Source organism: Dermacentor albipictus, chromosome 1 (assembly GCF_038994185.2).
Source record: "Dermacentor albipictus isolate Rhodes 1998 colony chromosome 1, USDA_Dalb.pri_finalv2, whole genome shotgun sequence".
Taxonomy (NCBI): Eukaryota; Metazoa; Arthropoda; class Arachnida; order Ixodida; family Ixodidae; genus Dermacentor; species Dermacentor albipictus.
Window position 1 is genome coordinate 375,066,988 of NC_091821.1, and position 13,462 is coordinate 375,080,449.

The 13,462-nt window shown below is 44.1% G+C and overlaps 1 protein-coding gene across 4 annotated transcripts in view; it reads left to right on the forward strand.

Moving 5' to 3' along the window:
- ctrip (E3 ubiquitin-protein ligase ctrip) overlaps positions 1 to 13,462 on the forward strand; it is a 160,207-nt gene that overhangs the window by 24,680 nt on the left and 122,065 nt on the right. For all 4 annotated transcript variants that reach the window (XM_065431586.2, XM_065431585.1, XM_065431588.1 and 1 more), the window contains exon 7: positions 3,320 to 3,415. In XM_065431586.2, the coding sequence (XP_065287658.1) occupies positions 3,320 to 3,415 (96 nt within the window). The remainder of the gene's footprint in view (positions 1 to 3,319; positions 3,416 to 13,462) is intronic.

Here is a 13,462-nt window from a genome sequence, read left to right on the forward strand (position 1 = left end):
CACAATCAATGTGTGGTCTTATGCCTGAGTTACTCTGGGCATGGGATGCTCAACTGCAGATGTTTGTGCTGCTGGATTTGTCTTCTTCTAGACTTTGTGTCACCGATAGTCGGAGCGCAATCAGGCTTGCCATATTTGGCTATTAATACCCAAATTGGGCTACTTTTTGTCGGACTTGGCGTCAGAATTTTCCTTTTGGCAATTTGGCTATTTTTGGGCTACATCTTGTGTAAAAGAAAAGTAAAAATAGTTAAGCACAAATGAAAAGCACGCTGGAATCAAAATGCAGACGACAGCAGGTTAAAGAAATTGAGCTTGTCTGCTACAAAATGAAAATTTGCAAGTTCTTTGTGAGCGAACACACATGCATGTCAGAAGATCCAAGGATCACGGCCTTTTGATAATTTTAATTAAGAAAGCTGGCCTCTGGAAGCACGTCTCCATCTGCGAACTAACGCTACCCGCGCACGCGCTCCAGCAAACATAGACTGTTGCTGTCTCCACATGTGAGCTTTCGGCGCCCCACGTTTTCAGCATCAGATGCTTCTAGCTCCCGTTGGCGGTGCACCGCGGGTGGCCTCGGCGGGAGGGTAAACACCGGGCTAAACCTAACCAAATTTGACGAATTTTCTGCCTGCCGCATGGCGCCTACACGGTAATTAGCTCGGACCCTTCCTGCCCAAATTGCCCCTACTCCAACGCCAACGTAGAACATATCCTCTTCCATTGCCCCACAGCCACCACAGCCATCCGTTCCCTACACAACTCCAAACCCTTCTCTGTCTTTGCTATCACTGCCCGTATCAAACGCCCCTGTCGAACGAGTGTTTAGCCAGGTCTCATTCATTGAAACCAGCCTTCGAAATAGAATGTTGAACGCGTCATTGGTAGCGCTCCTCCACGTGAAGTTTGGCCTGGCCAGGAACGGAGGCTGCTTCAAGGATTTTAAACCGGGCTGAGAATTTTATCTCATTTCTGCTCTAAGATTTTGTGCGGTCCAAGCAGTTTCACTTCGCAATAAGCTCGTGATGCTTTATCAAAGCATACTTTTTATGTCTATATATCGTACTAGATTTTGAAAAAACGGCCACATATTGTGTTAGACTTTGTCTTGCAATTTTTGTTTTGTTCAGTGCATTGTGTGGTGTTAAGGGGGACGCGGGTTTCGCATAGCGAAAAATGGCCAAAAAATGAGATTTTTTGTTAATCACATTTTCAGTTTCTATAACTCTTTTTCTATCTGATTCCGAAATATCATCCATATAAACAGCGCAGAAGTGCTCTAAACAATTCGTTTTATCAGCCAAGGTGGCGAAAGTCAAGAAAGAACAGCGTTTTTCAAGCCACAATATCTCTGAAACAGCGCAACCGAGCGCCGCCATCTTGGTCTCGTTGGAAAGCGCATTTCTCCGTCTTCAAATTTGCCGCTTCAGCTATTTCCTCCATACAGAAACAAGCCCACAAAAAGCAAATGATTGAAGGCCGTGCCGGAGTCTGCGATTGGCCGCGCCTGCCACGTGACTCCTGCGCGGTTCGCCGTTGGTCCGGCGCTCGCGTCGTCTGCTCTGTTTTTTGCACCTTGCCAGCCTGGAAGTCTATATTCGCCATAATCGTGACGTGTGAAAACGGGTGCTACGCGGACTGGCGGACATTGCGGTAGCGTGGACGATCCCTACGTTTGTGGATGTCGCAGACCCACGGCAAAGCATTCCGAGCACCAGCGATGCGGACATCGCAACCAAGACTCGCGCGCGGAATCCTCGGACATGCGGCTAGGCCTTTCAGCACTCGGTGTTTCGGAATTCGGGACCAAGCACATCGCGCATGCAATCCTCGTACTGCGGCTAAGTATTTTGCGCATAGGACTCTCCGACTCATCGATCAAGCACAACGCGCGCGGACATCTCAGCACCTCCCCTAAGCATGTTGTGCCTTGGCGCCTCTGACTGCACGGTTACGTACATCGAGCGTCGACTCCTCGAGCCCGCGTCTAGGCATTTCGCACGTCATCACCTCGGACTGCGCGAACAAGAGCATCGAGTGTTGACTCCTCGAGCCCGCGTCAAAGCATTTCACGCATGGGCACCTCGGACTGCACGAATAACCGCATCGAGTGTTGACACCTCGAGTCCGCGTCTAGGCATTTCACGCGTGGGCACCTCGGACTGCGCGAATAAGCACATCGAGTGTCGACTCCTCGGACTGCGCGGCTAGTGATTTCGCACGTCAGCACCTCAAACTGCGCAACTAAGCACGTCGAGCGTCGACTCCTTGTATCTGCGGCTAGGCATTTCACGCGTCGGCACCTCGGACCTGCAACCAAGCATATTGCGCGTTCACTCAATTATCATATTGTCACAATAGTTCGTAACAATATCTATCGTACCCCCCCTTCATAAAGAGAACCTCATCATGAGCTCTGTTCACTAGGCACCTTGAGCTGGCACAACATCTGGCTGCAGAAGTAATTGAGGCATCATACAAAAGTACAATTCTGGAAAGCACCTAGCAGCTGCATATCGATCACTGGCTCTCTGATCCTAAGTTCCACAGCCATTGTCAGGTGAAGATGACTTGGAAGGCTACTTACACTCAGATCCTTCATTCAGTAACATGGTCAATTCTACCAAATGAAAAAATGCCACACAGTCACACATTTAGTATGGCCATTATTACAAAACATTGAGCTTAGAAACGGTGCCATTTGTCTTGCTGTAGATTCACTTGAGCGAAAGCTACTTTTGTTTGAAACTTCAAATGCGTTTATTTCAGTTACAGATATTCTTGGGCTACTTGTTTTGCAGCTTTGTCTAGAGTCCACTTCCTGATTAATATTTTTTGTGATTTTTTTTATCTCTGCACTCTGCTTATCTGAATCTTTTCCAGCATCGAATTAACAGGTTTTTATTGTATTTTATACTTGCAATTATTGATATGTCAAACTATCTCGCAATCCTCTTCGAGTTTGACGTATCCATAATCAACGGTACTTCACATACTGGAAGCATAGAGGAACGCAAATAACACAAAACTTGACTTAACCTTACGTCTACAGGTTGTAGTTGTGATGTATGAAGCAGTTGTTTCACAGAAAGCATCACAGATAAAAAATGTACAGTGCAATGTGCGGAGTTACACTTTCATTGCCAGACTATTGCAAAGCTTGCCTGCTAAGTATGAAACAGTATGGAATGATTATTTGTTCGTATGTGTATCTTGTAATGCTTTAGATGAATGCTTTTTATTTCAAAAAAGAAGATATGTTTTGGCACTTTCCAACTCAGTACTGATGAATGCTCTGATGCTGCTCTGTTTTCAGCCCTGCTAGAAGCCAGGGGCTTGCCTCCTCACCTGTTTGGTGCCCTTGGTCCACGCATGCAGCACTTCCTGCACCGGTCTATCGGCAGCAGTGCCAGTGAGTTTTTGCACGTCTTGGGACAGCGTGCAAGTTTGCATGCTGGCTGGCTGTTCCGCATGAAAATTTCTAAGTAGCTTGAGAAGGCTTCCAGGCTCTGCAAATGTGGGCCACATGCTGGAATGATCACGTGTGGCATTGTGCAGCACTCTTGCCTTCCGTCACTCAACTTGACACCTTCCTTTGGTTTTTGATTATTGTGCACTTCACTGGCCACTGTGTCGGCACAATTGGCAACTTAGAGAAGCTGAAGAATGTTGGTTGGAGCGGCGTCCATGTTTAGATTCGTATGTAGGATTGTTTTTCTGATGCCATATTTATTCTACTCTAAGACGAGAGTGTTCTTCGTATTTGCGTTTCTTGATGTCTTATAGGTGAATACTGTGATTTGGTTAACTATAGAAGTGCCTCTGTGTATCCATCTTGTGATATTTTTTTTAGTTGTGTTGTCATACATTGGAAACATCTGCCTGTGTACACTATCATATCCAAAGACACATCCATCAATTGTAAAAATGTTATCTTTCAGTTTGTTTCTGTCACTTTGTGCCCTTGTCCATTCTTGTGGCAATGGAATACTGAAAGGACATTATCACCTCCTTTTCTTTCTTTCTTTTTTTTCATGTCAATTAAGTTCTAAACCTTTAAGCACAAGCACCAGAAAAATTAATGGAAAGCCATAGAGGGCAGTAAATAATGTAATATAATAGCTTTTCTACACCCAGCTCTGGTTTCGCTGTGTCGTATTACTGTGTCGTAATGTCACAATGCAGAAAGTGATCACGTGTGAGCAGGACATTGCGAGGTTTTGACACTCACTGCGTCCTACTCGGTCACCTCCGATGATGGGACTCGTGGGAGCCAATGCTGCAGTATATCAGGCGACTGAGCCAGCTTTTAAGCGAGTGTCAAAACGTCAGTCTCTTGTTCCTTGTGACCACCTTTTGCATGATGACGTCGCAACACATTAGAAACAAAGCCAAAACTGGCAATATAAAAGCTGTTGCATTAAATTATTTGGGGTGCCCTAAGTCTTGTGCACATTATCTCTAGGGTTTAGAGGTCCCAGACCTTCATTTAATGCAAAACGTTATGCCAGTAAACCTCTAAGCAGGCTTTATCGTGCCTACTTCTCTGTCTGCTTGGCATCTTAATGTGAATGAATCTACTATCCACACATGATGGCTCCAGTGGGAGGTGCATTCAAAATGCAAGCCCAACTAGAAAGGTTTTCATTAGCCTTGCTATAGCCATTGTGTTGAATTGGAACAAAGTATCAGTCTGTTGAACAGCACAGCTGCGTCATGCGAGTCAGTGTTGAGCTTATTTAGTGGAAAACTAGTGATGGTCACTTAGCTAATGCATTCCCTGGAAGGCTACTAAAGTGTCAAGTGGGTGCAAGGGTTTGTAGAGGAATGACACTTCCCTTCAGTGAATACGGTAGAAGCTTCTGGGAGGATTTGAAGCAAAGCTCAATTTTTGTTGTCCTGCAAGTATGCCATTGGGGCATATTGGCAATGCTGACCAAACTGCCATGTATCTTGACACTGCAACAGCCAGGACTCTGCACGGCGTCACTAGCTCGAAAGTCTGAATTCAGACAGCTGGGAATGAGAAAACATGACTGGTGATGCTGGAATGGATGGTGCATGACCACGAACTTCCACCCAACTTCATTATTTTGTTGCAAGACAATTTTGAAGTCATTCTCCAGTAATGCGATTATCTGCTGCCAGGAGAAAGGGTGGATACAAATCTTGTTGGTCCTATGCTTGGATCAGATGGTGTGATGCTGACAGTCAGGTGCCTTCCTTCACCCTCTGTCTATGCCAGTATATTTTGAACCCACTTACAGTAAGTACAGTTAAACCCACTTATAATAATATCAGTTTTAACAATGTGCCATAGTTATACGAATCTAGGCCAATAGTTTGTCCATTTTGTAATGATCATATACTAAAGTCAAGGGTCGGCTTAGATTCAAGGATTAAAAAAAAGACGTGTCAGTTTGTAATTGAAAAGGATAAACATAGTTAGTGCATAGCTTGTGCAATCTAGAAAAGTCAGTGTCGTAACCGCTAACAGCCACGCCAGTAGCCAGCCGAAGTGCACGAGCGACGTTGCCATTTTCACCTGCCATTTTGACCATTTTGATGCCCTTTAGCGCTTATCTTGTCCCACTACAATAATTGTGATCTGTCTTGCCCGCATTCCTTTTATTTATCGCTGCGAGCCTAGTACTTCCAAGTCACGAAGGACATGTGCATTAGTGGCATGACGTAGCATTTTCGACAGGGAAAGTAAAGTGCAGCTTTTTCAAACTAGGAAACGAAAGCAAGGCAGATGACGATTATTGTGGGACAAATATACACCCTAAAGGGCGTAATTGTTTCAAAAGTCTATCGGTATCGTGGCTATAAGTATTGGCATGTGGTGTGGCGTTATTGTAATGGCACCAAACAGGCGATGCCACAAATGAAAAGTTGTGCCAGCCACAGAGACACCATCAAGCTTTTAAGCCGGGCAGGACTTAAGCATCGATCCATGATCGATGAGGAAAACGTCCATCGTTGGATGGGGCAACCGGAGACACCTTTTGTCCATGCTGCAAGGAGGAGGTCATAGTGATAAGGAAGATAAGCATGCGATAACAGAGGAGCTGTTCACCGAGATTGCACCAAGTTTCAATGCGTACAAGCTGTGCCGCAGTGTGCATGCATGGGCACGCGGACACAAGCTTGCACGTGTCCACAAGCGTACAGGGCTACCAGCAATGATGACGTAGAGTGAGCTCAGCATGTTCATATTAAATAAATACTGTTTCGATTTTGTGAACACTGTCCTCATTTTTTTGTTCGTTGTGCATTTGAGGTAAGTTCTAAAAATTGTTTAAGGCTTCGGACATTTGGGGGTCGGCTTAGAATTGGGGCAGGCCTAGATTTAAGTAAATACACTATCAAGATATAGCAAGCAGCTATGGCACAATTAGCTTTTGCATGTGCTCTGTGGTAAAATAAACCGTGTACTAGAATGTTTCCATGCCGCATTGTTTGTTATAGCTACTGGATGTCTAATGAAAGGAAAAAAATTCCTATGTGCCGTACACACCATATTACCAACCTCATATACCCTTGCCAATGGAAAGAGCTGGCGAAAACAATAACCCACTTAGTCATTTTCGATGGGATATCTATTCTACAACCACTGGATGCCTGCCTAAACAGACTTTAAGGACAGGTTGCATACGCTACACACAGATTAAATCCAGGAAGATAGACGCTGACACCTTAAGGAGGATCAAGCAACCTTGTCCATTGCAAATTGCTGAGTGAATGTCTATTGCATGGTATCAAGTCTAGCATATCATTTTCTTGTTATGAGTGCTCCATGTCAAATGAATTTGATGGCATGGAAGATGACATTCTCTCAGGAGCTGACACTAAGAATAAAAGCTTCTGAGTACTCTGCCTCTGACCACGGTGAAGACTAGTGAAGGATCACATATTAAGAAAAGTGATAAGTGCTAGTCAACATGTCCAAAATAAACATACTTTTTGTTGCCTCCATTGACCTCTCGTTGCTTTCGTGTTAATACTTTTCCCACTGTATGTAATGAACAGTTCCCCTCTCGTTACAATTGTGGTCTCATTAGTAGGGGTATGCGCTTATTTGAAACTTTTGAATGGCTCAAATAGGGTCCTATTTGTTTCATTCTTCCAATCGAATAGTCAATATTCGTAAGTCCAAATGACTTTCTAATGCTTTTTGAATATTTCAAAACGTCAACTGAACCCAATTAAACATAAAATTTTAGCAAAAGTATGGTACCTCCACAGGCATAGTATGAACATAAAAGATGACAACTTGCATAGTAGAGTAGGCTACGTTGCTTATGTAGCTGTACTTTACAGGCTATACAGCGATCATTTGCGCTTACTGGAGAGTCCTCTGCATGTGAAGAAACTACTCATTTTCTCCTAATGCTCCATTTGTGCTTTTAGTAAAAAATGCTTGAGAGCATACTATGTAATGACGGATAGTTGCGAACTTTGAGAATACTAGAATGTGAACTTTGTTTCAGATTAATTGCAATAACGACTGTTCAGTTTATAAAAATATTCAATTCACTTCTGGCATTCAATTTCTATTCGATTTTCTCAGAAATTGCTATTTGCACAGCTCTACTCATTAGGTCCGAGTAAATGTGATGGTCTAGTCAATCCTTGGTGAAAGTTTCTATTAGCTGAAGTGATTGTAGTGGAACAAGGCAAGTAAAGGGCAGGCTATTCACTCAGGTATAATCATGGTTTGTTCCGATTTTACAGCCATAGTACCTTTGATATATGGATGGCCTTAACCGTGGTTAAACTTAGTATTCGTTGATTGCTTAACCATGGTGAAAACCAACTGCAGACTGCTGGAGTTCCATGGACATTCCTATCCATGGTTCATGGTGGCAATAATAGGGCATAGTTACAGTTTCAATTCACACTTGAATTCCGCCACACAATAATATTGTGTCCAGATCCAAAATTAAACCTAGTTTGTGACACAAGATGAGAGCGACATGTACAGTGAGACAACATGGCACGTGTAGGCGTGACACTTCCGGTACCTTGTCAGGCATTTTGCCGTCTTGGATATCAAAGTGGCTAGTGTTTCTGAGTGGAATGCTGAAGCAGAAGTACCTGCACTTTCGAAGTACAAACACTACATCGTATTCGTACAGCCTCCATCATCTTGACTGTTAGCGAAACCTCGGTTACTGTAAACAGAGGTTGCCATGGTCGGTTTACAGTCAACCGCAGTTAGTAGTCTAACCGTCGTTTCGCCTGCTATGTAACTGTGCTAGCCGCATTTAGCAATAACCATGCTTAAGGCCGCCTGTGTAAAAAGGTATATAACAATTCCCCAGTGAAAGTGCATTATAGACAAATGTTACTGTTACAATGTAAAAAAGAAAACACTTGTAATGGCTGTCTGTTCATTGTCTGAGACAGAGGCAGGTAGCTGTGTCATGTGAAAAAGTTCTGCAATTGCAGTTTGGTCTTTGTTGCTAATGTTTCCTTTTAATACTTGCTCTCAATTTTCCATGAAGTGTGCCTTTTTGTTATGTGTGTGAATGCCAAAGGCTTGAATCAATTTTGTTATTTACGTGGCCAGCACTTGTTGGATTGCTGCCCTTTCAACATGCCATTTTACAAGTGTTTCAAATGTGTTTAACCGATTTTGTTGCAGTAGTGGCTTTGATTTACTCGTTGGTGCCAATTCTGGGCATATGTTACATGCTGCCGTATGTGCTCAACATACCTTTATCATTTATGCTAATCAAGGCTCAGCCCATCATATACAATAAAAAGTATTTATGGTGGCCTAGTGGCACAGTTTACTTCCATTAATTTGACCCTGATGGGACTGACGAAATTGAAATTATCTGGTGGGCGAAATAAACATAATAAAAAAAAATAATTGCCATGACACAGCCGATTCATTTGGCAGTATTATGTGGCAGATATATTCACCAGATTCTAACACGCCCCCGAATCAAATGTGTGCCCACTTCCTTTCTGTCCAAAGTAGAAAAATAATGTAAATACGACCTTAACTCTTTCCCTACCATGGGGAAAATAGGTGATTTTGTAGGTTATGCCATTTTTTTTTCTGAAGGAACTACTGCAATCAATATTTTATGTAATACATAAGCAAAAGGCAGAATGAATGCACTTTTCATGCGTAAAATCTTATTAATGAGGTGTAGATTGTAAAAAGATATAAATTGCCAAAATCAAGATTGTGGGATTAAATTGAACAAAGTCTGTAAAGACGAACTTGCATCTACTAGGAAAATGATGCAACAAAAATTATATACAAAATATATTGCTGTCTAATTGGCACCATCTCCGAAAAAATTTTTAATTGAACAGGTATTGAGCGGAACATTGAGCGGCCGTTGATGTTCCGGGCTGGCTTGCATCGTCGTCGCTCTCATAGTCGAAGTCTAATGAAAAGGTAGCATCCTCAGACTCGCTCCTATAGGTACAGTCAGCCGCGAATTCAGCGGAATAGCGAGATGATCTTTCAAAGCGTGCGCGCCGCTCTGGGAGGTGGCCATTTTCGCTTTCTACTTTGACAATTGCCAAACTTCAAAATTCAAAAATAAGCACTTGGGGGAAAAAAGTGAACTGCTTAAGAAACAAAAGGATAGTCCTCCTCCTTCATGTCCAATTGCGCAGTGTGTTCGTGAGTGGCGCGGAAAGTCTCGAAGACGGCATTTCAAACCATAGTTAGTGGGCTAAAGATGCCCAATGGGCGGGCTTTGGAAAGAGGTAAGGCAAGGGTCCATTGTGTGCTGCACAGTGGCAATCAGTTTTCTTAAGTCAGCTTCACCAGATGGTTTTCAGTTGGTTTTGCCCCAATATAGCCATGTTGTCCCGTGAAGCACATAAGTGCCACGAACAGGAGACACTAAGTATGATTCAGTGTCCAATCTGACGTGCGGTGCTGCATGCTGTGTCATATGACAAATACAAATACACGGGATGCGCATCCGAACGAGGGAGTGGCGTGTAAGCTCCGCCTAGATCCAACAACCCAGCTTGTGTGCCGAGAAGGCTTCGTCTTCATCGAGAAACATAATTTAAAGAACTTTGTAAAACACTGCTTTGCTTTACGTGAACACTGTCAATAAAATTATGCATTTGCGAGCAACAAAACTCTTCACAATGGCACATGTTCTGCTGACGGCTCCTCTGACTGCCAGTGATAAGGCCGGTAGGCCTATCTCGGCAGCTGCCGCTACTAACGGCGCTTGCGTGGTTTTGGCACGTACAGCCCCACATTTCAATTAAAGTTTAATACTTCTGTAATGTTGCGATGTGCTATTTGAGGCAATGAATATGCTCAACCCTCTGAAAGGTTGTGAAGTACCATATTCACTTGCATAATGATCGCACTCTTTTGTAAAAAAAAATTATGCAAAATCAGGGGTGCAATCATTATGCGGGTTAAATTTCCCGCAAAAAGAAAAAAAAATTTTTTTTGTCGCGCACTTGCTGTGAGATGACAACAGGTCAACAAATAGGTGGCTGCCACTGTAACAGTGTGGGACTTCAAAACAAAAATGGCTGCTGGCGGAGCAAGCGGAGCACACCGAACGCGATTTTTTTTTCTTCTCGTGAGTATGTTACGCGCATTGAAGCAGTTTCTTCCGTATCAGTAATGAACAGTATTGTTACTATCGGCAAGTTTGTGGCAATAACATAGCCATGACCACTTGGAGGGGACAGAAACAGATGAACGCGCTTAGCTGCCAGTGACATAACCATATGGCGGCCACGCTGCAGAAACTGCGGCATTTGTCTTCGCTACTGTCCTAATACGGCACGTTTCCGCTAAGGTAGGCGAATTTCTTAGCTATGTTACAAGTGTCGTCGTATGAACAGGGCACACTTCTAACGTATCAGTGTAAGCGTACCTGCTATCGTTGCCGCTTGCGATTTGTTGCGTGCCCACGAGTGCGGATTTGAAGAATCGAAAGGTGCCTTTTTTTTGTTGTTGTTGTTGACTGCAACCATTATAAAGCCTACACATAATAAAGGCAAGTTCGGTTGTAGCGTTTTTTTTTTTTTCCATGGAAGTGTGGAAAGGAATGAAATGGGACATCTGCTTAAGAATGTTAGGTGCTTGCAAACCGCTTGGTATGTCTTCGAGTCGCTTGCGTAGCATTCGGCAAATGCCATGCGCGGTCATCATTAGCTAGACTTGGCACACGACGTATTGCTGTGGCAAGTTCAGGGTGCAATCATTACACAGGAAAGGAAAATCATTGAATTTTGACGACAAAATTCAGGGGTGCGATCATTACGCAAGTACGATCATCATGCAAGTAAACACAGTATTGCGTACACCAACGCCTCAAGCAAACATCTTCCCCGATGTGTTTTGTGTACTACTCGGACAAGGAGCAGTGGTGCATGCAAGGTAATGTTTAACATCAACTCGCCATTCTTGTGTTGGACTAAACGAGAAACGAAACATTCACCATCAACAAGACTGCTAATTATCGTCACTCAAAGCACACAGCGCAGAGAGCTTCACTTACTTTGATTCCCACAGTGCGTGGAATCCGCATAACTTTAAAAAGGAAGGCACTCTTTAGAATCAGTTAAATACCGTACAGTTGAACCCACTTATAACAATATTCAAGTACCATGAAACTTCCATTGTTATAAACGATAATTGTTATAACCGGGTTGCATCTAGAAATCAAAATAAAGAGATGGTAGAGTTGATATGAGAAAACTATACTGTCTGGGAGGCCAGAGTCCCTCGCCACCACCTTTCTCCATCCGGCTGCCGATTGTGTTCACTTGTTTAACTGGCTCCTAGGTGCTCCGATTGCGCATAACAATGTGGGGCTGTTGGCGTTCAAGAATGGCACTGCTATAAGTGCAAAGAGGAGTCACGGGCACAAGCAATATGCAAGCTCCGCCGAGGCATCGCTTTTGTGCCCCCAAAAGGGGCCTTCTAAAGAATACGAAAAGGTTGCTGCGGCAGCCTATCAGCTTAAGAAATCCATAAGAAATGCTGTGGCAAGATCGCCACAAGCGTCTCGCCACGTACTTCTCACTGGCTTGCATGAGAAAACCCTATGTCCGTCAGCCTTGCATGCTTTACGCGAAGCTTGCCGACATCCTGTTCCAAGTCATCCAGGTGCTCCACATCATGCAGTAGAAGGTTCCTCGCAAGAAAAAGCCCCGGAGGGACTGAATTATCTGCTGGGCCTCCTGTGAGGACAGTGTTGAAGCAACCTGCCCTACCACGTCACCACTGCCATCGTCACAGTTGCTATCTGATGCAAGCACATTCGCGACGATCGCCTCATCGGCTAGAAGCACTTAGTTTTCAAATATATAGCCGTGCATTTCCTTTCCACCAGCCACTTCTTGCATTGTCGATGATAAGCAGGCGGATCAGCCATCTTCTGTTTTGGCGGTGAGTCAAGCGAGGCTGAGAAACCACGTGGTCAGGAACAGTTTCGATGCAACCAACAAAGACGAACACGAGCGAATAAGCTGTTTGCAGAACTGCACTGAATGAGGAGCCAGCGAGCAATCTGGGAGCAGTCCAGTTGGCGTGGTCCATCCGCGTTTAGTAGGGTGACGCAGCATAGAGCTGTGGATGCAGCCCATTCATGTTTGGAGGGGTGGAAGGGCGATGGGAGAGAGATGCCTGGAGAAGGCTGGAAAATGAGCATGCGGCAGCTGTTCGGGCAGCGGACCATCGTGCAGCAGCTTGAATTTCTCGTTTTCTTTTTTTCTTTTCAAGGATTTCACATTGCACTACCTTTTGGCATAGACACCCTGCAGCCAGAGTTCATTATTATAACCGATAACGCGGCATCGGGCCATTGTAGTAAGCGGGTTATTTCACCATGGGGGGGAAAACACAAAACTTGATGGTACAGCTGCTTCTCATTGTTGTAACCTACATATTGTTAAAACTGGTATCTTCAAAAGTGGGTTGCACTGTAATCGTATATTGTGAGCTACCGTTATTGCTTGAAAAATCTTCCTAGTCCAGGTTGAAAATAGGCGTTTTCGACGAAGGATCTTTTTATGCATGTTCAACGCGTTCACTGTCCCTTAAAGTGCACCGAGAGAGACGCTGCCGCTAAGAGGGTCTCTAGAGGGGTCATCTTAGAGGTCAGGGTTGTGCTTGCTGAAACGAAAGTTTGGGCCTCTAGAAATGCGTAAACGCTGGCAAGGATTGAATTAACAGAAGTCCTAACTGTTGAGTTAGTTGGTATAGATTCATTGTGAGGGGTCGTAAGGCGGGCAGACATGGACACAATAGAAGAGAACCAGACAACAAAAATGCCGGAGTTTCTGTTGTCTGATTCTCTTCTCTTGTGTCCTTGTCTGCACGCCTTACCTTCTTTCACGTTGAATCCATGCCAGCCAGCTCAACTTTCTGTAGTGCTTAACCAAAGTCTACTGTAGAGGATAGCTGGTAAGGTGGAGGCAAGAGGATGTCAGTGCAAATCAA